The sequence below is a fragment of the Corvus kubaryi genome, unplaced genomic scaffold (assembly GCF_017639235.1).
Source record: "Corvus kubaryi isolate FWS band 111438036 unplaced genomic scaffold, C.kubaryi_AGA036_p1.0 134, whole genome shotgun sequence".
Taxonomy (NCBI): Eukaryota; Metazoa; Chordata; class Aves; order Passeriformes; family Corvidae; genus Corvus; species Corvus kubaryi.
The window spans coordinates 586,700-612,216 of record NW_024580668.1 but is presented as its reverse complement, the minus strand read 5'-3'; the positions used below and the strand labels follow the sequence as shown (position 1 = coordinate 612,216).

The 25,517-nt window shown below is 44.7% G+C and overlaps 1 protein-coding gene across 1 annotated transcript in view; it reads left to right on the top strand.

Moving 5' to 3' along the window:
• The window catches only part of KCNB1 (potassium voltage-gated channel subfamily B member 1), a 115,134-nt gene extending 90,131 nt beyond the window's left edge, over positions 1–25,003 (top strand). Inside the window, exon 3 of the mRNA XM_042044629.1 lies at positions 14,759–25,003. Within this exon, the coding sequence (XP_041900563.1) occupies positions 14,759–16,780 (2,022 nt within the window). The 3' untranslated portion in view covers positions 16,781–25,003. The remainder of the gene's footprint in view (positions 1–14,758) is intronic.
• The last annotated feature ends 514 nt before the right edge of the window (positions 25,004–25,517 follow it).

The window sequence follows — 25,517 nt, the reverse complement described above, 5'->3', positions numbered from 1 at the left end:
TGCCAGAGCCTGATTTCAAAGCAGCAGCTGTTGCCTGGAATAAAACCACAAAACTTTGCAAATGGTATTAAGAGTGCTAATAGAAAAAGTAACTCTTTAATGAAAGCTTTGGGGTGCACAAGTATGGCTCTGTGCATGTGTGATAAAGGATTTCTACAATTTTTATAAGGTTAATTAATTAGTATATCTAGCAGGTAAATCCAATAGGAGACCAGTTGCCCCAGTAACCCACCCTTGGGTCAGCCCTTTGCAGTTGGTCCAGGGGTTTCTTTGCCCCATTTCTTGTTATGTCTCTTACGTTCTGGTGGAAAACAAGATGTCCTTGTCAAAAATTCTCTTCTTAAGAATAAGACTAAACAGATCTTCAAGAAAGTGTTAGTAAGGGTTATCTTACTGTGAGAAAAGGCAGGAAAAGTACTAGAAACCATACAACGGTAGATTAAAAATCTACAAGGCTACAAGTGTATGAAAAATGTATAAAAAATCTTTAGGTATCACAGCCACTGCACTGCAAACAGAGAGACTTGGTGATACTTTTTTCTTCAAAAGAATTTTTTTTTAACAATAACACATTTTTCCTTGAGAAACTGTCCAATTCCCTCCAAATTTCCCATTTCTTTTACTTCTTCCACCATCTTCACTTGAAAAGAAATTGGCTGCAATTTTTTTCTGCAAACAGCAGGTTTAGAAGGGGATACAAGATCCAAGTGGGATTCTGCTGAGCATCCAAACGTGGAGGGAAAAGTCTTGGAAGAGAAAGGCAAGGCCTGTAAGATGCTCTCCAGACCCCTTCTTCCAGGCTGCCTTTCACAGGGACTGAGCATGGTCCCACACTAGTTTCAAGCTCATTTCTTTGGGAATTATTTTTTGGTGCAGAGAGAGGAGGTTTTGCAGACGGTGGCACTAAGAGGAGACCCATTACATCCCAAATTCCAATCTTTGAAAATCCTCTGTTTAAGCTAGTTTGGCTCAGGCTGCAGCAGGAGCATGCCCAGGGCAAGGAGCAGGACTGACGATCTCCCACTCATGGGGGTGCAGTGCACAGGGAGGGGGTCCCACATCCTGCCCCCCCTGCACATGGAGCCCAACCCGCCCGGCGTGGCCCTCAGTCGCTGCTCTTGGCAGCTGGGAAGAGCAGCCTTTGCTGTCACTTTGACACAGCCACCCTGCTGTTTGTTGCTGTTTGTGTTAATAATATTTTGGCAATTTTCAAGAGTTGTTTTATTTGAGAGATTTGAAAGGTAAATTGTCAGGAACTCAGTGCTCTCCCATGGAGTACTGAAACAATCCTGGAGCATGGCTTTGCCACTGATTTTCTTCCTTTGTATCTTCATTATCTCTCCGTTTGCTAATTGGGATCTTTAGTAGCTTCATGGTTTAACTGGATTTGGGAGCAAAACCTAGTGGTGTAGAAGGGGATGGATTTGATTAAGACATCTTTAAACAGGACCCATCCCTCCCCCTCCTGCCCTGCTGACAAAGCATTTGTGGGGTTTTTATTTGTTTTCCAACAGTGTCACCTCTAACATGTGGCAGCTTTAATACAGCCAAGTACCTCTTCACATCTCCAAGAGCAGGGTGTCAGCCAGAATGGCCCAGTTTGTCTGATTTGACATCCAACTTGTCCAAAGCCAGTCAAGCTTAGCTGCTGGAGTAGCAGCTCCATGTCTGGCTTATTCACCCCAGGAAAGGACGGCCTGTGCCCAGCCTGCCGCCTGCCCAGGAAAAGTGTCTGCTCCTGGTAATGCCAATCTAAGGAACCACTTCCTAAACAAATTCACCGACTGCTCAATAGTCTGATAGAGATGTTTTTGCCCAGAGGATAGCAGAAACCTCATGTCAAAGATTTGAATCTCATGAGACCCTATAAAACAAGCTAATTCTCTAGAGTACTGCAGGGAACAGTACATAAGCAGCTTTTAATTCAGACAAATATCTTCTGTAAGGCATTTTTACCACTGCATTTTTACCACCATCTTTTCTGTGGTTCCCCAGCCAGGCCAGATAAGGTTGGACAGCATGGCACAGAAGTTCAGGGTTCACTGCTCCCATCTTTTTTTTGTCTTGTGCTTTCAGTGGTGACTGCTGAAAGTTACAGTTTAGGAATTTTCATTCCAGGTGGAAATACTTCATGAACAGGCTGTAATTTTAATGTAAATTACACAACTGCATCTTGCAACCCTTGAATTTAAGCACAGGAAAAGTTGGGGCCAGAGCACAATTGCTGCTCAGTTACAGAACTGAAGCAAGTTTTTGGTGTGTGCCACAGTCCCCAGCACCACACTGAGCAGGGGTGCCCCCAGGCACTGGTATTCTTTATACCTGGCTGGGAAAGTTTTGGTTCCAGCTTATTTCCACTCACCACTGATATGATTAAATAATCTCTGCCCGCTGGATTTATTTTTTTTTAAGTATATGCCTACAATGATCAAAGGATTGTTTCATGTGATGGGGTGAGCAAAAGAAGCTCTCAAGGTCAAATCCGAAACAGCCTAATGACTCTGGGACTTGGATCTGACCTCCACTAACAGCAACGAGCCAGGAGAAGATGAGCAGCTCAGGAGCTAGAAAATGAAGCTTTTGAAGCCAATAATACCCTCCAGCAGTGAGCAATCAATTGCCAGAGAAATGAGAGAGAGTGAAAAAAATCAGAGCCTTCAGCCCGGCTGCAGGAAAGGCAGGGCAATCATAAATAGAGAGCAGCACATTTTTTCCTTCCTCTTGCTTTCCCAGGGGAGAGTGGCCACGGGAACAGACATGTTTTGTGCCCCATGAAGGGGATGCAGGAGAGAGCAGATTGACACAACCTGCAGCAGGTTAGTTGGGACACATTACTCCAGTGTCACTGCCCTTAGGACTCTTTTTTCTTTCCAAGAAATAAAGAAGAACAATTAGCCAATATTAGCTGCTCTGATGAGTCTGGCCGTTTGGGACCGCCTTGGGGATTGCCAGCTCATTCCATGTAACACATGGAGAGAGAGCCCTCAGCTGCCAGGGATGCTCATTCACATCTGTGCCAGATTGCAACCATTGAAAGGTTATTCCTAGATCTCTTGGTAATTCTTATAAACTTATTTCCCTGGCATGCTGAGTGGTTTTTCCCTTATTATTTTGCCTTCTTTAAGCAACTCTCAGTTTAGACTGGACTTGTTTTCCCCACTCAGCAGTAGGTTTCTCCCTGTGCTGGGCTCACCCTGTGTCTCATTTCCAAACCTGCTGAGCAGCTTCCCATCAGGCCAGGTCCAGCAAGTGGCACCAGGTGACTGTCACAAGTGCTATCAGTGAGAGGTGCTGGATACTGCATGCATTGAAAAGCCATGTTTTAATGCCTACAATGGTGCTGGGATCTTTTGCAAATCCTGCTCTCTTGGGGATTTTGCCATTTTATGCTGCACTCAGGATGAGGCCAAATGGCAGCAGAGAAATAGGTGCCTGTTTCTGCAGACGTGTGGAACATCAGGAGCCCCTGGGAGCGCTGCTTCCAGCAGGGAGGCTGCGAGGTGACTCCCCCAGGTCAGCAATCAGCACTTCGCAGCAGCGAGAGCCATTCCCCTGCCGTGTTCCGGACCCAGTTCATGTCTGGGCCCCCTGTGGGCGAGCAGGCATCCGTGGGAAGGGTTAAGCTGCCCTCGGGAAGGTGGGTCTCACCAGTTTGCCTTGATGGCAGAGCAGAGAGCTGAAGCATCTGCCAGAGCTCATTTGGGATAATGCAGCGTGATGGGAGACAGAGCTTTACACAGCGGCTGGAGGAACGTGGGGAGGCTGAGCCTGACCTTGGGCTGCAGGGCAGGGTCTCTCCCGGGTCACGGCCTCTGTGCCCACAGCTCCTGCAGGTGGATGGGACAGCTCTGCAGGGACTGGGACTTGGACGTGTCCCAGCCTGGGGGTGTTCAAGGGAACGGGGTATTTTCTGCTGGCCAAGCAGAGCCTGAATTGAAACATCCAGACCATGCTTGAGCTGCTTCCCTGCAGTGACCTGGAACCACAGCAGGATGAGTCAGGCAGAGCCCTGCTCTGAGAGGAAAATGAGTCCAGGCGAGGAGTGTCCAGCTGAACTGCAATGACATTTCAGACCAGAAACACAAACCAGAAGTGACCTGGCCCCAGGCCACACGCCGTGTGTATTTTGCAAACCCCAAAGCTGTTTCACTCACGGTGTGCTCGATGTGTGAGGTAGCAGGACCATGTGCCTGACAGAAGATCCCAAGTTTCCCAGGACATCAAAACTGCACGTTTCCCTGGAATGACAGCTTCTGTCCTGGCCAAACAAAACTCAGGCTCTTCAATGTGCTTCTCCCCCAGCATGCCATGTTAGTGTGTGTTTGTTTGGCCAACAGTTACTAGGACAGTTGGTAGGATTTTTAAAAAGGGGGTACTGGGTATTATTATTCATGGATGGAGGTGGGGGTGAGAAAGAAAAACAGTGCTAATGTAGCCAACAAGTTCAAGTAAGGTTCAACTTTGCTATTCCAAAATCTGCTGCTATGATAATGAGACAGTCCAATCAGCTCAAATTAAGGGCTCAGGAAGGCTCAGCCCTTCAGAGAAGTACATTCATGACAAGATTAATTTCTGCCACCCAGTGTATAGTGTGGCACCATCCTATATTAACACAGAAACCCCAAATTAAAAAAAAAAAGGTAACTGAAAAATGCACTAAAACACAGTGCGGTGTATCATTTCCCTTAATCTTCAGTGCTGCTCCTCACTATTCTCCACTTGGATTAAAATAGGATGTACCACCTGGCACTGTTCAGCTGCCATTTATAGGGAACCTTTCTCTTCCCCTCGCCTCTCTTCAGTAAACCTTCACTGGAAGGCAGCACACCTTCATTTTCCAAACAATTTCAGGTGACTTTTATTAGGGGTAAGTGCAAAATATCAGTAAGCCAACCACTAAAAATCAAACAGCAGACCCCCACCAAGAAACAAAACAAACCCCAGCTCTGCTCCCTATCGAAATGGCCAGTGGGGTTTTGTGTTTCTTTTTCTTCTGTAAATGCACTTTTCAGGGGAATGAGAGCAGGAGGGGGCTGCTCTGCGTGAGGCAGGTGCTGCTGCTGCCCAGGCTGTGCGGTGCCTGTTGGGAGCACGCTGGGATGCAGGGACCTAGGAAAGGCTGTGGTGAGGGCTGGCAAGGCTATGGGAAAGCCAAGGGCTGTCCAAGCAGGTGTTTATCCCTTCTGCTTTGGAAAGGTTTGTTTTCGTGGCCATGTCCAGAAGTTAGCAAGCATGGAGTGAATATTCGCAGACTGTCAGCGATCACTTCAAATTCGAGCATTTTCTGAGCTCAAATTGAGTTTAAAAAAAGCTCAAAACCAACACAACAATAAACAAACAAACAGAAAAAGAGAAAAAAAGAATGAAAAAGAAAAGGCACCCAACAAAGAACCAAGTACACATCTTCACAGTTCTGTTTCATCCTCTGTATTTATAGCTGGAATACATCAAAACTTTCATAGTGAGGCAAGATCAAACTCTCTTATTGAACTGCTGATGTAGAGCTCTCTTTTCTTTTATGTTCACACAGATTTGCTGTCCACTGGCTCTACTTACCACTTGCTATGGCCCCGTGCTAATATGAATGATTAGAGGCCAAGGATTAGCTTTTAGCTGCTTTTGTAAACAGTTTATATACAGTTGTTGCTATTTATTAAATATGTGATATCTAATCCAGTGTTTAGTGCTTATAAAGGGAAGAACCATCTGTGCTTGAGTTTAAAACCCTTCATTCACTTTGTGCCAAAGCTGTCAGCAAGGGTTCCATGCTCTGTAGAGAAAAGCCTTGGGAACCCTGGCTTGGGAAGGTGGATTCATGTGTGGATGTGTCCCTGCATCAAAGTCCTCTGTCTGACACAAGGTCTGCCTGCCAGACAGGAGGACGCGTGTGGGCATGATGGAGAGCCAAGAAGCTGACAGGGAAGCAAAAGGTTTTAGCAGAATAAAGAACTAAGAACTGAGTGCTTGGAGTGATCCTGCAAGTCTGTTTCCCACCACCTGCAGGAGCTTCATAAGCATCTTTTAAAAAAAAGAAGAATGTTAGTATTCAATTTCTTTGCAGGGTACTTGCAATGAATAAACTATTAACAGCTGTAATCCCTTGTGAGTCCGAGGTTTTCCCATCAGTGCAAGAGATGCCACCAAAGCTCCTCTTACATCAGGCTGAGAGTGTCCAGGCAAACCCTGGTCAGAGGCTGCACCCCAAGGAGAGCTTATGAGGCAGCAGAAATGTCTCAGCCTAAATTTTATGCCCTTATTCCAGGCATCAGTTAAAAAAAAAATGCCCTCTGAAACCCAATGGAGAAGCCCCCACGAGCTGCAGCAGGAGCCCAGGGGCAGCAGCAGCCCCAGGGAGATGAAGTCAGCCCTCGGGAACAGCCTGGGGACAGCTGGACACCCAGCTAACAGGACCATGCTGGTATCAGGCACATCAAACGGGCAGAGGGTATTGCCCCTGCCTTTCTGTCTGTAGGGATTTACTGTTCCTGCAGGCTTCCCTGCCTCTTCAAAACGTCATTAGTGTGGCTGATGCTGGTAGATGGATTTGCTACTTTTCCTAACGCATTTCTGGAAGAAATGTTAAACAGGTCATTGTTTTTTTTGCAGACAAAACATCACTTGAGCTCTGTTCTAATTTCCTCTCTATGTGGCAACTCAGGATGGTATCAATGACTCGGTAAATCTCCCTGCAGCAAGACTAATTATGCCTTTTGGTGAGAAAGCAGCAGTAGAACTGGTTTAGTCTTCCAAAAAATTCTACACTACAATATGCAGGACTAATGTGCCTCAGATTTGAAAAGAATTAATATCAATTATTCTCATGCATATTCATGAGAAGAAGACTGGTTTAGCAATCAAGTTAATAGTTTTTGCTTAATTACATTTAGTTGATTTCATGCTATCTTGGCACATTCCTGATTGAATTTAACCATTAAAAAAAAAACCTCCCACAACTACTCCTGCAAACACCAACACTTTGAGCTCAGCATCCCCTATAAATAGTGTCTGAGGCTGAGCAGACTGCTTTGCATGGTGGGAGTCGATCACGAGCATCGTCTGTCCCTCGTGCAGGGTAAAATCCCGTAGGCATCTTGAAGAGCTGTTCCCAAGCACTCACCAGCGCTGAGGTGGAAGGCAGTCTTTTTTTTGCTTTATTTTTTTTGCTTTTTCTGAGTCCAAACCTCTGTCTGCTTGAATGCAAGACAGATGGTGGGAATGGGAGATGCAGCCGAGAGGGGAGCCCCACTCTAGGGGGGAAGGTTCTGGCTGGGCAGGGGTCTGGAGCCTGGCCCCAGGAACAGCTGCCGTGCGGAGACGCAGAGCAGGTGGGATGTTCTGTGTGTGGGAGAGTCACCGTCCGGGTCTGTGTCTTTAGTTGTCTTACACGGAAAGGCCAGGCTGAGCAATACCACACTGCCATCCCAACCTCTGTGCTCAAGAGTAGAATTTTGCGTGGCACAAAGTGTGGGAATGTGTAAGCAAGATGAAGACAGGAGAGTCAGCAAGAGGGTGGGAAAGGGGGTTGATGGTAACGGCACTCTCTGGGGAGATCCCAGCTCAGGCTCGAGGATGGAAGCAAGGTTTGTCTGTGTGGATGTGCAGGGAGGACACACAGGTGGTTTGGGTCTGCCCAGGGCTGTCAGAGCTGGGTGTCTCCCAGTAGTGCTGCTTGCTGGGATTGCATCATCCCAGGCACGAGGCAAGGCCAGGAGAAAAATGGGAAACTTCAGCTTCCATGTGCCATTCATTTGTTTTCTTTTTTGATTTCCCCCATGCTAGCAGCAGCAGAAATAGGACAGATGCTTCCTTCTCATCCTCTCCTGAGAACTGTCACTGCACTGATGTCTAAAGGCAGTGTATGTCTTTCAAGTTTGCCTTTTCAGTATTTTCATTCATCTATCATTTTCTTCTCCAGCACACCATTTGCATCTGGGCTTTGCTCTGAAAGAAGACTGACACCATTTATCATTTAATGGGGTTTGATAGCTCTCTGACAACTAAACATGTTCTTAAGAGTATTAAAGAGTTTACAGCCAGCTATGCCCGAAGGCAACTTTCTGCCCACTATAGCTTAGTCAGCAGCAGTTGTAGCTGCAGCTCTCTGGGTGCCTGTAGGCAAATGAACCATTGACATAGAATCAGCAGAAGTATTGTATCCTCTTTTAAACTAAATAGACTTTCTTAACAGATAAACTTACTACAGCTATAACTGAAATCAAATAATTAACCATTATTCAAACTTGGCTTTTCCAGGCAAATGTCAAAATTAAGATCTCTCATGTTTCCAAAGCAAAATATAAGTGGCTTTATCTTGATTTTGTTTCTATTAATGTTATCCTGTGCAGTAGTGCTTGCAGAGGAGTGTAGGAGTTTGCCTTCTTACAGACTGTGCAGGCACCACAGGGAGGTGAGCTGGTGCGTGCAGGGGCCTCTCCAGAGCACAGAGTTCCTGGAGCAGAGGGTTCCCAAGGACTCCGTTGGGGCAGCACCCAGAAGTGACATGTAAAGTGCCAGGTCAGGGAGAAGCAGAGGTTTATGCTCCACAGGAATCAGTGGGACTTAAGGGTTTTGGAGATTCAAGGTCTTACGTTACATCTTAACATCCTTCCACGTAAAAAAAAGCGGATTAAAGGTTCTCTGTACTTCCCTTGCAGCCATATCCCCCACTTTGGCCTCAACTTGCCATGATGCAAGAAGCGTTGCCTTTCATTATGGCCTCACCATATTCTAGAAAAAACATCCTGCAAGCCCAGTGGTCATAATCTTGACATCAGAAGTGACTGTGTTCTGCAAATTCTTTCAGTTTATGAATAAATAGGCATTTTTTAGTGAAGAGATGTTTCCTAAAACAAGCCCCTGTCAATAAATACCACAGACATGTATAGCTGCTGTGAGCAGGAGATGTTATTCCTGTGCAGAATCAAGTGGGGAGGAGATTAAGGAACTCTCCATCTGTTTCTGCACTGTGCAGCACGTGGGGTATCGCTCAAAATACACTGTGCTCTCTGTTTCTCAGAGCCTGGGGAGACAGAGGCTGGCATAGGCGTGGCAGGATGGAGCTGGACAGTCTGACTCAAAGTGTATTGTAGCTTGGGAAAGCAGAGGGGCTGCAGGAAAAAACCCTTAGTAAATGGAGCATATGAATGAAACCTGGTCCTGATGCCAGATTTATTCTGCAGGCCTTGATGGAGCTAAAAAAGCGCATTAGACAAAACCATTATTGAACTTCTTGATTACATAACAATTTCCTCATCGTATTTCCAAGAATATCAAATCTATATTCAAACACCCTCCTACTCTCTCCCACACACCACCCCTTCTCCTTGCTATATCAGCTTCATTACTGAGTATGAAGACAGAAAAAGTATAGGGCATGTTGCCACGAGCAGAGAGATCTCGGATGCTTACCCTGAGATTTTAGAGCCATCTATGGGATTGGGACAGCCAGTTCTCATAAATTTTAATGGCCTTGAAAGTCTCCTGTCTCATGCCTTTATCTCAGTTAGGGTCTTTAGCAGCGTAAAGAAAATAACCAAGCAATAAGTATCACCAAACCTCAATGCTGGGTTAGTCCCTGCTACATAAAATTCACCCCTCTCTGTGCCACTGTGGGGTGAACTCACAAACTGCTGCTGCCGAAGAGAGAGATGAAGAACTTCTGAGCAGGCAGGAGCCCTCTTCCCCCAGGGATGAGCATAGACCTTGCCATCACAAAGGACGAATCTCTGGGACCAGTCTCACCCAGCAAGCAGGATCAGGCCCTGGGCAGGTGGTTATTTCCTGAAAGGTGCCAGGCAGAGGTGGGCTGCCTAGTTTTGGGGGGGATTTTGGAGGAAGTAGTGATTAAAGGCTGGCAAGCATGGCACATCCATCTTGCCTCAGGAAACAGCAGTTGCACAAACTGGCTACACTTGCTCCCAAAATCAGCTTGCTTGTCTCATTTGCATGTGTAATAACCAGCATGTATGTACAATCATTCTAATCACTTCGAGGCAACTGCTTTAAATTCATCCAAAACCCTGCCCTGCCTATCCTTGGGTTATTAGCTTCCACAAAGGAACCGTAGCAGCAATCCAGAGATTCACTCTACAAAAATCTTTGTGAAACAGCTGATTTAGTGGAGAAGTTTTTTCCTGAAATCCTGCCCATACATACTGAGACTTGTGCCACAAGCCAGGGCCATCATTCGGAGCCCTTCCACTACATTCTGCAAGTAACCTCGTAAAGCCCCTGAGGGGATTTTCACACTTTGTGATGTATTGCTACAGGTGAAATGCAAGAGTAAATACAGAAGGAAGGAGGAAGGGGACTGCAGAGCTTCTCTCGTGCAAGCTGTCTGAAAGTTGGTCTGAAAGTTGTGCAGGGAAAAGCCAGTCTTAAACACTGTCAGCTTTACGAGCAGCTGAAGGAGTGTCTGCGCTGCTCTGCTGAGGATGCCTGCCCAGTATGACCTGGTCTGTCAGGGCTCCTGTCTTCAGCTCCCATGGAGCCAACGTGAGAACAGTGGAGAACAGTTGTCATAGCTGTGGCTCCACAATACAGGGACTCCTGCCTGTGTCACAAATGTGTCCTCACGTCACTCATTTTAGCTATTTATGACTCCAGATGTTTTCCTATGCTTCCGAATTTTAGGCTGCAAGTTTCTCCAGTTTTATTTAGGCATTTTATAGGACCTACACAAACATGGGCATCCAAGTCAGAAGCTCTGGATGCTCTTGAAGGGATGCTGGAGGTGCCTTCCCTGATCCCAATAACCAGCCCACATATGCCAGATAGGCCAGCAGCCAGACCTGCAGCTTGCTCTACAAGCAGGAACACGGACATTTCAGCAGCACTCACAAAATCTAATAGGCCTCTGATGCTGAACTTTCCCTTCCCTGTTCCTTCTGCCAGTCCAAGTCTGAGCTCTAGGGACATTTCTGTCCCTGAGCCTGTTCAACCTCAGCTCTTTGATTGCCCATCCAAAGTTCTCAAGAGCACAAGGCCATGTTTCACGCCTTTTAAGGAATCATGGAGATTAGTGCCACAGGAGGAGGCTCTCTCCCATGCTTCCTTCCATTTCATGCAGCTGTGAGAAGCTGGAGAAGCAGCGCGATTTGGGGTCGGTGCTCTGGAACAGGGACTGCAGGTGCTTTTTTCCAGTGACTGGAAAAAGGATTTCCAGTTTTGTAAGAGCTGGAACCTCATGCACTGCAGAGGGATTGTTTCTGCTCAAGTCCAAATTGGTCCCATTGGCTTTTTTTTAAAGAGAAGTGAACCTGGAAGAGTAAAGGGAGGAGGAAAGGAATGGAATGAAAAGGCTGTCTGTGATGCAGAGCTTCCCTAGAGGCCTCCCTGGGAGTGTAAACATCTTCTCTTCAGCTTTCTGTCTCTCATTACTGACAGTGGAAAATACAAGAGCTGCCAAGCGAGAGGTTCAGTACAGCCAAGATGGGAAACCTTATTAGAGAGACAGATGGTGATTTCTATAATCTGAAATCCCAGACTGTAAATACTTTGGGACAGAGCCCTGTGCAACTGAACAGTGCTAATGCCTGACAGCAGCAGCTGGATCCAGTTTTCTGTGCACAACTGCTCCTTGGGTGGCTTTTAGTGGATGGTGGACGCTACCAGGACAAGGTATCTCTTACAGAAGGAGAAGGATCTTCTAAACCCAGCTGGAGACATTCCATCTCAGTTTTATGTACTTTCCAGTTAAAAAGTGCCTTGAATACCTGAGGACAAACAACTTACATTTAGAAGTTTTTCTTAGCCTGAGAAGATTCCCAAAGATATGGTTGCAGTAGACGAGTAAGGGGGAAAATCTGTATCTTGGGAACACAAGTGACATCTTGCTGCAACTTGTGGGAGAAATGATAAATGTCTGTCTCTGTTTATTGCTTAGCTTCATGGCTATATCTCCTAAACCAAAATCAAATCTTACCCTTAGATCTCCCAGTTTATTTATTTATATTCATCTGGCGTTGCCTTGATCTTCAAAGCAGGAAGGTATATCAAAGGAAACAGAAGGTTTGACACCAATTACTGCTGCTGGATGCCATTCACTGAATAAAGATGGAGTGTTAATATTCACACTGAAAGTGAAGGAGATAAAACCCAACAGGTACATACATCTAAGCCTACAAATAAGCCCTTCTGTGTATAGTGGGCAGAGATAAAGCCAAGCAAAACTAATTGAAATTACCATTGCAAACATCACAAACACCTTCAGAAATGGTGGGTTGTAAGCAAAGAAATGACAGCAAAACCACCAAAAGAGCCTTCTAGGAAAGCAAATCAGGCTCTCTGCTTCTCAGGGGTAGTGCCTGGTCTCCCAGAGATGGTCTTTTGAAACAAGCTACCACACAGAAGCAATTAACATCCAAATTTCCCCACACTTCACCATGAGGCACTTGACTTATATTTTATTCTCTTGAGTTTGAAGATTCAAGCCTTTTCCCTGTGTCCCTCTCTGCTCCTCTTCATCCCATGGTTCTTCCTACAGTTTTGCATCGCTCAGGTTTTTCCCAGAGCTTCTTTGGCTCATTGACCTGAGAAGCCTCTCAATGAGGCAAACCCCCATTGCACAAGTTCTTACGGGATTGTTTGTATTTCAGCAGCAAACTTAGGGAAGAAGATAGCAAGGAGGCAGAAGGTTCATGGGAGGGTGCACGGCAGAGCAAATAACAAACCTTTTACTCAGCCTGTTTAAAAAGGAAAAGGAGTCTTCACAGCATTTTTCCTTGGAACAACAATTTAGTAACTGCAAGTGAGGCTATTCTAAAATTCCTGTGCTAGAGCATTGCATAGGAGGCTAATTACACCAAGCACCACTTCCACTTAATCCAATTTACACAATGAAAACAGCGTTTGGTGGAGTTCATTTCTGTTTCTAGTAAAATCTCATTCTTCAGATTAAATTACTAGTTCTGCAGTGTCATGTGCAAATCACATTTACACAGTGCATTTTAGTGAGTTAAAAGGTAAACATATATATATGTATGTTTTATATATGTATATGTTATAAAATTGATTTGGAAGGGATTTTCTTAACAGCAAGTGGATTTTAAAACACTTGTTGAAATCAGACTTTGAAAAATTGAAATTCCTGCCTTACATTTGGGGAGGTTTAAGGTATATGGACTTTTCTCCTAAAACCATAGCCTAAGTTTACTATATGAACTTAATTCAAGCGAAGCTTCCAGCCTTGCCTTTCAGCTATGGAGGTGAGGTCCTTCTTGAGAAGACCACAGTGTTGGACTTGCATGTTTCTCCTACAAGAGTTGTTCCACTGCATCAACTCTCTGTTTGGGGATAAATGTTCAGAAGTCTGGTATTTCCTGACTGTTGGGATGTCAGTGCTGCATTTGGCTGAAAATAAATCCATCAAGAATTTCTTTCTCCAGTGCCTCAGGTGGTAACTGGATATTCTGGTGGTGTAAAGCTGGCTGAGAAAGGTCACTATGAGGAAACCTAAATTCTAATTATATTGTCAAGGAAGGAGTGCATCAGATTTGCAATTTGGGATGCAGAACTTTTGTCACACATTTTATAATTCATTGCATAATGTTGTGTATCTGGTCGTCAGGCACATACATTGCAATCACTTTCAGGCTGCTTTTCTATCAAGCAGGAGAAAAGTGAATGTGAGAGACCAACTTACACTGAAGTGAAGACTAAATGTTAGTCACGTGTGTGTGTGTGTTTTGAAATCATTATTGTCTTTTGGCAGTTACCTAAGAAACTAGATATAATCCCACCAATTAATAAACTAGAAAAATAATTCACTAGTAGAAAAAAATAGTGTTCAAATTTTTGGTCAGCTCCAAAACCTCCCTACAATGGCTTTACAAGGAGATGTAATTAGGGAAAACTGGAACGTACAGCATTAATGTCTATATAAAACAGGCACAAAAGGACAGCCTGCCTATGCCACTGGAAAGCTGCAAACACTAATGCAGCACTGCACACTGCAGAGTTGGTTGCCCAGACTCTGATCAGATTTACTTGGGGTTTAGAGAGGCTGCTCACTGCAGAGCACTGTTTCCTCCTCTCATTGCACTCTTCAGCTGGTTTCTGACAATGTGTGAGGTCTCCAGTGGCTGGGCCTGCCCTGCCTTGGCTGTCTCAGTGTTGTCCAATTTGGTTTGCTCAGACGCTTGCTCTCTCCTCCGGAAAACTCAAAACGGCTTAGAAAGCTTGGTGAAGTTTTCATGTTTTTCACAACCATCAAGTTTCAAATTAGAGTTGAGTCACTGAACAAGAGTGAATTATTTCTATGCTTATGTAGTAGAATTGTACACACATCTCTGTAATTAGCCATCAGCACCCCAAACTACAGCAGTAACCATTCATTAAATGGAGAACATCGCTATGATCGAATCATGTATTCACAATTGCATTCCTTCGTGCTTAAATTTCAGAGCCTGTTGTCCAGATGGGCCTTGTTGGGCACCTAATTAGTAGTTAATCAAAAGCTCCTGCTGTGAACTGCTTCACAGCCCTCCTGGCATCCTAGCTGTTCTTACGTGTTCCTTGACTACAGGGAGATGAAAGCACAGAAGTTGAAGTAGATGCTTTATCTCCTTTAGGCATCTCCCATAACTAAAGCAGCTTCCAAAATAAACTCAGCTCAGGATGCATTGATTATCCAACTTCTGTGTACTGAGCAAAATGGGTCTTGCAACATGTGAGTGAAAATACAGCCATGTGTTAACAGCAGCGAAAGACAGTGTAGTGTATTCCGAGATTAACTCACTGTTTTCTCTTTCCTTTCCAGATTTTGGCAATCATTTCCATCATGTTTATTGTACTATCTACAATTGCCTTGTCCCTTAATACACTTCCTGAACTACAAGGCGTGGATGAATTTGGGCAGACCACAGATAACCCCCAGCTCGCCCATGTGGAAGCGGTGTGCATTGCGTGGTTTACAATGGAATACCTCCTGCGGTTCCTCTCCTCGCCTAAGAAATGGAAGTTTTTCAAAGGCCCACTGAATGCTATAGATTTGCTGGCTATCTTACCCTACTATGTTACTATCTTCCTCACAGAATCCAATAAAAGTGTACTTCAGTTCCAAAATGTACGAAGAGTGGTCCAAATATTTCGGATTATGAGGATACTCCGGATTCTAAAGCTCGCCCGGCACTCAACGGGTTTACAGTCCTTGGGATTTACATTGAGGAGGAGTTACAATGAACTTGGATTACTCATCTTGTTTTTGGCTATGGGCATTATGATCTTCTCCAGTTTAGTGTTTTTTGCAGAAAAAGATGAGGATGATACAAAATTCAAGAGCATCCCAGCTTCTTTCTGGTGGGCAACAATCACCATGACAACAGTAGGCTATGGAGACATTTACCCCAAAACTCTTTTGGGTAAAATAGTAGGAGGACTGTGCTGCATTGCTGGTGTGCTGGTGATAGCTCTTCCCATCCCAATTATTGTCAATAACTTCTCCGAGTTTTACAAAGAGCAGAAGAGGCAGGAGAAAGCCATTAAGCGCAGGGAAGCTCTTGAAAGAGCAAAAAGGAATGGCAGTATTGTTTCCATGAACATGAAGGATGCGTTTGCCCGTAGCATAGAACTGATGGACATCGTGGTTGAAAAGAATGGAGAAAGCATAGCCAAAAAGGATAAAGTTCAGGACAATCATTTATCTCCAAGCAAATGGAAATGGACCAAGAGAACACTCTCTGAAACTAGTTCTAGTAAATCTTTTGAAACTAAGGAACAAGGGTCCCCAGAAAAAGCCAGGTCATCTTCAAGTCCCCAGCACCTGAATGTCCAACAGCTTGAGGACATGTACAACAAAATGGCAAAGACTCAATCGCAGCCAAACCTTAACACTAAAGAGTCGAGTCAATCGGGAAAGCAAAAGGAAGAGCTGGAAATGGAAACCCTTCCTGGCCCTATGGTGCCCCTGCTGGCAACTCGCACTGATGGGATCATTGACATGAGGAGCATGTCCAGCATCGACAGCTTCATAAGCTGCGCCGCCGAGTTCCCTGACTCCGGGCGGTTCTCGCACAGCCCGCTCACTGCCCTGCCCTGCAAGGGCGGCATTAACGTCATTCAGGAGCAGAGCAGGCCAGAGGGGAGCAGTGCCAGGTACGTGGAAATGAACCCAAGCTCCGAAAGCAGCCACCGTTCTGCTTTTTTCATTGAAAGTCCCAAAAGCTCCATAAAGGCCAGTAACCCTTTAAAACTAAGATCTCTGAAAGTTAACTTCATGGAAGAGGACACCAGCACATTAGTACCAGCATCAAATGTACTGAGAACATATCCAGACCCTCTCAAGAGCCAGGGAGCTGCTGCTGCTGCCACAGATAGTTCCTTATTCTCTGACAGGTCTCTCATGAGCCCAGAAACCTCGATCTACACAACTGCGAGTGCAAGAACCCCCCCAAAGTCACCGGAGCCGCAGGCAGCCATAGCTTTCAACTTCCATGATGCTGGTATACACAAATATATAGATGCTGACACTGATGATGAAGGTCAGCTGATGTATGATTCAAGTCCACCTGGAAATGTGAGTCCCAAGTACAATGTTGCAAACAGTGGCTATCTAAAGCAAAAGGACCATGTTTATAGAACAGAGAAGAACCATCTAGAAGCTGCTGCTTTACCCACCTCCCCTAAGCTGATAGGGCAGAACTGCATTTACTCTATGGAAGGTATCACTGGAAGAACCCAGGGCAATCAGGAGACTGTCAGACTAGAAAATCACATTTCCCCAGAAGTCCATGTATTACCAGGCAGTGGAGGACATGCTAACACACATGATCAAAGCATCTGAGGTGGGGTCTGAAAGAATTTACTGAGAGTTTAAAGGAATATCTTCACAGTCAACACAAACAAAAGAGCTTCTGCATGGCATGAACTTGGCTGAAACAAGCCACCTGTTTCTAAAAGTCTGGGGGAGGTCCAGTGTGGGTTTGTGAAAATGTCCTTCTCTGAAACAACTCTAAAGACATTGCCCACATCAGTCAAAAAAATGATTGCAAATCATGATCACACATTGATCTCCTTTCATGTTGTCCAGTGAAGCCAATGTGACCAAATACCCATCCATTCCCCTTGAACGCTAGAGCTCCTTTTGGAAATATTAACATCTGATTTGCATTAGTTCCATAAAGGATGCCAAGGCAGCCAGATTTGAACTCTGGAATAAATTGCTGGGGTTGGTATAAAGCTTTCAAAAACAATGCTCACTGCTTCAGGGCAGCTGTTCCCCATCTACAGCTTTTTCTGATGGATATTATGTCTAAAGGTAACAGGGAACACTTGCGTTATTGGAAAATCCAAGTGAAAAGCATTTGAAACAAATAATGGTCTAGAGAAACCAATTTTTAAAATGCTCTTTGTGTGTTTAACAATCTGATATCCTGTAGGACCTGACGTTTTCTTTTGAAATATCAGCAGGGTGAGTTGCACCACTTGTATCTAATTCCAAACACGCCCTAAGACATAGTGAGACTTGCACTTACCCTCTGCTAAAAGCCGGTACCTGCCCCAGGGCCAGCGCGTGGCCCTTGGTGGCCCACGGCCCACGCTGGGAAGGTGTGGAGGAGCCGTGCAGAAGCAGGACTCTCCGAGGCATCGCAGCCAGAGCCCCTCCCGGTGCCGGGGCGCACAGGGCTGGAAGGAGAGCGCGGCTCTCGCCCGGCCCGTGCCGGGGCTCCGGCGCTGCCCTGGGCTCCCCTCCCGCCCGGCTCCAGGCGTAGCCCAGGCTCGCCCGTGGCGCACGAGAGGAGCAGGCTGGTGCGAAGCTTTTTGCGCCCAAGCAGCGCAGTGAAAGATATGCAAGTGTTACATAAATATGCAAAAAGAGGGATTCGTTAGTGACCCGTCCCAGGCCTGGCTGTGCTCCCTCTCGCCAGGAGGTCGGGCAGGAGAGGCTCCTGCAGGGCCGTGGCACGAAGCAGCTGCGAGAGGCAGGAGAATCAGGCCTGACATTTTAATAGCATCCAGTCATTTTTAAATGAAACAAAAAAAAGAGGAGAAAAAAAAAAAAATCTGACCATTTTAAGTGAACAGAACTAGCAGCCACCAGCCTAGGTTTTTAAAATATTATTGTTTCAATAAAGTTATGTCAAATTGTGTAGGAAATAATTTGTCTTTGGTTTTTAATCTCGGGGGGGAAAAGCACTTTACGTTGACTTTTTGTTGTCGTTGTTGCAATGCTGGAGTAGGATAGCAGAGTGTAACAATCAAGCACTTTAACCAAGCACTACTTTAATTTGTGCCTCTTGTTGTGACTGTGATTTGTTACACACTTGTAGCAAGTCACAACTTGTCCTGTGATAACTGTGATGGTAACCTTTTATGTTGTTCTCTGTTTCTACTGTAAAACTCAGTTGTAAATAACTCTGTCAATGAGCGTTTCCTGACCTGTCCCTGAGTTCCTGCCGGGGTGTGTAGCAATCTGCAGGCAGTGGGTCCGGGGATAAGCTGAGACACGGGACGTGGGAGCAGAGGGGCACACGTGGGAGGAAGACCCCCCCGAAGCCACTCGAGTCCACTGCATTTTGTTCCTTCCTATTGTAAACAACAAGTGTTGGTTAGTCCTGAATGTAGCCGTGTGTCCGTCCCGGCCGTGCAGCACTGTCTGTAACCCGTAATAGTGAATGCAGCATGTACGGACAAAAGCAATAAGCACATATCTGTTTTAGGAGCTGACATGGGTTGTGAGGATGGCTTTGCCAGGTGTCTCCTTGGCACAGAGCTGTGCCCACGGTGCAGTGACTCTGCTCTGCTCAGCCCCGGTGGCCCAGCAGGGCGAGGCCCGGGGGGGACCTGAGCCAGCAGCTCAGGAAGGAGCCGAAGGGCAGCGAGAGCCCTGGTGCCAAGCAAAGAGAGACGCGGAAGGTGCCCAGAGCACCGCGTGTGCAGGCGAAACTCCCCAGGGTATTTACGCAGGGCCAGTTCCTGAGGTTTGTTCGCTTTTACTCCGCCTTCCTTCAGCCGAAACCGCCGCTCCTCCGAGTGGGCTCTTTGCCTGGTGAAGGACTTTAGGATTTGGCCATAGTAAATACAAGTGTACTTAGAGGAACCGACGTATTGCTGAGATACTAGTTAAGATTGAGTCGTCACAAAAAAGTAAAGTAACTTTCCAGCAGATAAGCTTTAAAAACTGATTTATTCTGTGGATTTCTGAGGCCACAGAGCAGCAACGAGAAATCTTAAAGAGAACAGTTTTAATATAATCTCTATGTTTCAGTGATCAGTCATGTCTGCCATCAGCACAAATGTAAAAAGAAGAAAAATCAGGGAATTTTTTAAAATAAAGTAATAGTGATTTCCAAGTTAAATATTTTTAGAGCTGATGCTTTCATGTGGAAAAAAAAGTCATATTTTACATGTCACGAAAGTGAACGTATTTAAATATAGCCATATAGTGTAGTATTTACCACACTCTCATCCAAATTGATGTATTTGGTTTATAGATGGCACTGACAAAAATGTATAAATCAACAGTTCTATCATTTTTTATCTGATAGTCAACTGGTGCAACTCTCCTTGTAACCAAAGGCCCTCTGTCTGCCTTGCGTGATCGCTCATGACACACACCTTATGTCATCTATTTAGTCCTACCTTTAAAGTAGCATTTTACTGAGTCACTTTTGAAAGCCAAATTCAAAAGTATCATTAAAAAATCTACCTTTTAAGCCTGAATAGCCAAAGTCCTATAGATTTCTTATAGAAAGCAAATAATTTAAAATTAAGCATATAATATGCTTGAAGAGCATTTCTTTCTTATTTGTGTACGAAGATGTAGCTCTCATTTTGTGCCCAATTAAAAAGGAAGTATGTTGAATTTATTTTAATGAAATAAAGTCTGAATACAAAGTATGTATCTATATATGTGTGTGTGTGCATAATACACATATATATAATGTAAGCACTGGGAAATCTACTCTAACCTAAAGCTATGGTAGACTAAGTCTGTACTCACTGCAAAGGAAAAGCAGTGCTTTGAAAACATAATGCTCACCAAATCCTGTAGATCCGAGAAGGACAATTTAATTTTTGTTTGTTTAATACATGTTTCCCAAAGTTCATAGCAGTTGGGGAAAACAGGGAATATCTCTTGCATCGAGCTAAAGCGTGTGGTTTAATCACTGATATTGGGCATTCAGGTCTGCAAATTTACTGAGCACCAAGTATCGAGCAAGCTGACAGAGCCTCACCTGCTGCTGCAGAAGGCATCATACCTGAAAGAACTCTCTCTGGACGTGTGATGTCTGCACTTGCTTGTATCTTATGCCATCAACATCATTTTTAATACATACCTATAAATATATATATAGAACATACATATATATATGTGAAAGGAGAGGGTGCAGTTTTCTTAACCAGGAGGCAAAGATTCTTTGAGTTTTAGCCTTGAACAGAGGAACAAAGCAGTGACTTTGCAGTAGATTTCTCAGTGCCTTTTCTTAAAAACATCACCTAAGCACACTTATGGAAAAAAAACCCAACCCAAAACAAGAGTCTCCTGTGAAATCCACATTTTTCGGAGATGTTTGAGAGTCAAAAAAAGGTAGAAGAAAGGAAAAAAAAAAAAAAACCAAGAGAGAGGAAAATAAATCCATGGAACGCACATTCCCTTCCTGAACATGCCGTGTGTCAAATGCTGGGGAGTATCTGCCTGTGCGAGTCATGAGAAACACATCTGAGGCGGTCAGGTTGTTTGGCAACTGTGGCTGTGATAAACTGTAGCCTTTTCTTCCCTTGCAGCTAATAAGATACACATTTCTAAGGAAAACAGTATTCTTCTTCTGTAAAATTGTAATGTATTGTTAATATTTGTACCTATTGTATATTTATGTCTTGACAGAATTATGACCAGTACAGTTTATAGTAAATAACAAGGTTATGTAAAATTCATTGCAAAGACAAGGTTTCTAAAGCCACGTTCTCTCTGTTGGTAAGCTCCACAGAACACCTCATTCTAAAGCAAATCCTACAGTTCCTGAGTGAAGTAGTCGAGTGAAGGAGGCCATGTGGCACCGGTGCCCTCCTGCACAGCCGGAGCAAGATGGGCTTCCCTGGGGCTCTAAATTAGCCCCAACTCCTCCATGTTTGGTCAGTCACTTCTGCTTATGGTAATCAGACAGAACAAGTGCTACCTTGGGTTCATTTGGGGAGAATATGGCTTTAAATAGTTCCTGAATAAAGTACAGATGTTCTAGTTACCTCTGTACCTCCTGCTTGCCATTGTGTTGGCTTTATAAGTATCTGATGTATGGAAAAGTCGTGTGACTTTCATGCATTCCAGAGTAGTCTATTTTTCTGTTCAGATTTAAAAAAAAATTATATATATATAAAAATATAAATATATATCTGTATTTTTAGCAAATTTATAATAGGGCAATCAAGTCAGATTTCTTCTTTTTGTATTACAGAATAATATATTAGATGCTCTCTCAGTGTTCATTTACACAGCTGATCCCCCAACCTTTTTGTTGTTGTTATTTCCTTTTTTTCTGATAAACACCTGCAACATTCCTCCTGGAAGGGCATCTGTGAAAGGTCATGGGGTTTGTCTGATGTTGTCATGTTTTCGTATTTTCCTGTTTGTGGTACTTAACCAGGGACTGGCTGTGGAAACTGAGATGTTCCTGCTGAGAAACATGGAGCGGGCCAGACCCTGCCTTCGGTGATGGCAGGGGAAAGGTCAGCCAACACCACTGGCTGCAGTTTCTCCAGATTTACATCGATTAAGCTGAGAACAGAAAGAAGAGACAGGTTTTGAATCTAATTGTCCTAATAGTGACATGATGGAGTTGAGATAAGCATCAAAATTTAGGCTCTTATTCAAGGCAATGACCTGACAATGCTCAGGCACCTTCAGAGAAGTTTTTCCTTGATTAAAACAGAAGTGTCCAGACTTTCATTTCCCACTGGGTTTTGGAATTTTTATTTTTGGTCCCAGAGAAAATCAGGAAATGAGGAAAAATTATGGAGGAGTGAGAAACATAAACATTCAGAAAGAGGCCAGATTTTGATTTAGTTATGGTAAAATCTGTCCATGTACCTGCTTACTTAATGATCTTCCTTGCTCCTTTATAGCTGTACCACAGCTATATTCACAGAAATTTAATAATAAAAGTCCGTGAGATAAATGTTCATCCTGAAGCTATCTCATGGCTTCTTGAAGTTTAGCACGATGAAGAGCCTCAGACCCACTCTAACTCTGCACAGACATTTCCTTTCGATTCTGCCTAGCAGTTTGGTAAGTGACCATGCTTTTGCCAAAGATGGAGTTTTGGTTCCACTTGCTTTCATTTTGTGAGATTTTCTTACATGTCCACCATAATAGCCAATAAACCTGAAAGAGGTTTCGTTTGGAAAGGTGTGTGTTTCATAAGGTCCAGGTATCCCTCAAATGAAAGGAATAACCAGTAGATCTAGTTTTGCATGTGATTATCAGCAAGACCAGTTCACAAATGAAGGTATTAAAGTTGGGTGGGATTTTTCTTTTCTAGGAAGCAATTAATGCAATAGGCTGCCATATTTGTCATCAGTGATCACATAAATCCCTTCAAAAGGCACCTTCCGTGTCAGCAGGTTTATTAGAGCATAGTCAACAAAACCATAGAAAGCTTCTAGTCAGACCACTCTTAACTTTGCCCTCCCACACCAGGACAGGAACAGCCCAAATACCACCCAGCCCTTTGAAGAAGAGAGGTTTATTTTCCAGCATGCATCTCACACCCCATGCTGATCACACTTAGGCTCTTGCACTGAAACTTTGTCTCGGCCAGGCAAAGGAAACCTTAGGAAAACTGAAAGTCTTCATCCAGAATGTGTATCCCATTTGTTGCTGGTGTTACCTAAGCCACAATAAGTGTCCTTTGACACCAATGGTTGGGTGCCACAAGTGTTCATATCTGTAAATACTACTCCGAATTTTGCTTTGCTTGATTCTGGCTTCATCGCACAAGAAGTTTTCAGTCGTAGAGGCTTAGAAGAAAAAGCAAAACCTTCCTTTTTTCTTTTAACTAGAAATAATACTGTTGATGCTGTGTAGGACTGAACAAGGATTAACCTTTATTTTTAAAGGGGTCTTTCCAAGACTGCAGTGACACTACCTTCAAAAATTAATAATAAGGCTGAACTCTGTACAAAGACCCCTCAAAACTAGAGCCTCATGAAAGCCAGGGAGTGAATTTATATGAAATGCCAAATTCTTTGCTGCTGTAAGTTAAAGCCCATTGAGGCCAATGGAGCTGTGCCCCATTTAGACCAGTAAAGAATTTGGACCCATATCTCTGAAAGCTAATGGAAAACTAATATGGCCTCAGGGCTGGAGGTGTCTGCCCACAGCACATACTTGGAAACCAGTGGGGTGAGGGAATGGGAAACAGAGGCAGGTCAGTGAAAGCCTGGGAAAGGGGCAAACCTTCAGGCAAGAGGGTGACAGTCATTCCAGACATGACTGAGCATCCCTCCATGTCAGCTCACTCTTAGCGGACTTGATGCCACAAACAGCATCCCAAACTCACAGGTGACTGTCCCTACAGCAGGGTCCCAACCTCAGCCCCACAGTTCAGTGCTCTCAGCCCTCGGTCCAGGAACTTACTGAAGCTGGGAGGACACTACCGGCAGATGGGCTACTGGTCACTTTGAATTGTGGCACAACCTCTGGTCCTGTTGGTAGTCTACATTTAAGACCATTCATCTGTTCTTCTCTACTCTGTGTTTTTCATTTAGGAGCTCTGCCATTTGTGACTCTTCTTCCTGTTATGCTTTACTGCCTCCACATACCATTAGCCACACGTTGTCTCCTGCAACCCCTGGGATTTGTTTTATTTATGTCAGTTTTGTTGGCTTGTGATGAACATTTTTCCCCCCATTCTCTGGCTTTTTGGTGGTCAATGCAGAAAATTACTTTTGCATTCAACCATTCCCCACTGGTGTGTTTGGAGGGAGGGTGGGGGAGCAGCACCTCCATTTTACTTTGAATTTTGAAGCCATGATACTGTACTCAGAAAGGCCAGCCACAGCTACCAACCAAACTCTCTTTCCAACTAGATTAGCATTAAAAAAATACACCCCCACTTCCTGCAGCAGAATCCTGCTCTCTCATCAGGCCAGTGAAGCAGTTTCCGAAAAGGGAGAAAACCTTAGCGAGGCCATGCTGTGAGTGCTGCTCAGTGATGCCCCTGGGGCTGCGCTGCCACCGCCGCTGCCCCGCGTTTCACAGGCGGGGGCCAGCCCGGGCCCTCCTCCAGTAGCCCAGGACCTGCAGGGCCCCTGAGCCCAGGCAAAGGCTTCCCAGTGACATCTGCAAAGGGCAGCCATAAGCATCCATAGTCACTGAAGGATAGGAAAGCTGTGGGGGTCCTTTTAAAAAAGAAAGTGATACTTAACAAATAAAAACTGGAAAATGTGTTTCCTGTGGCTCTGCTGGTACATGTAGATCAAATTGCTTTTATAGCTGGAAGTTGAAACTGATTATGACCCAGAAAGGGCAGACTAGGACCGGTTTCTCCATTGCCTTGCACTGGGTTGTTTTTTAACCTGCGCAATGGGGAATCAATGGAGAACCCAGTTCAGCATGTCTGTAAGGAAGGGCAGTGCTTGTGCCCGATAGCCCAGCAGATCCTGCATGTCTTGCACAATCTCTTCATTCGGTTATATTGGAATTCACTGTCCAGTGCACCAGCAGAAGTTTTCTTCCCTTTTAAGAAATGTTTCAATGCCCTGGCACTTTGGGGTGATTACAGCGACATTAGCCATATACTAATGTACTTAGAGTCTTACATTTTTTGTAACTTTGATTTAGTCATTCTTTGTTGAAGTTTATTGACCTCTCCAGTTGTTTCTGTAAAACAAATTATTAAAAAAAATCCGTCTTTATATGCATGTAGTAGTATGAAACTGTGATCAATGTGTGACATTCTGAAACTGTACTGTCTTGTAAAATATGTCCAAATGTCTAAGGGTTTTAAAGCAATGGTCCCTTACTACAGCCTACAGAAATAAATAAAAAGGAATGGAAAAACCTAAAGCCTTTATTGCTCTGTTTCATGGTCACATATACTGGCCAAAAATACAACTCCCATTGGCTGGCACTGAGTTTCTGCTTCAGCTCATTGCAGTTGACAGCAGGTTTAGACATACGTTATTTGTTCATGGCTGAGGCCATGATTCAGGAAAGCAGTGCCGAGCCTGACACCTTCTGTTTTAAGTCTGACAGATTCAGTGCATAAACCTTCAGTCCTCACCCTACATGGACAAAATCCATCCACATCTCGGGGCACCACAGCTGGGCCCAGGGGCCGGAGCATCCCCAGCTCCTCTGTGCACAGCCCAGGGAGGGGCAGCACCCTTGGGGCCCCTGGCACACACACCATGATCCCTGGCACACACACCATGGTCCCTGCACACACACAATCCCTGCACACACACGATCCCTGGCACACACACCATGGTCCCTGCACACACACCATGATCCCTGGCACACACACAATCCCTGCACACACACAATCCCTGCACACACACCATGATCCTTGGCACACACA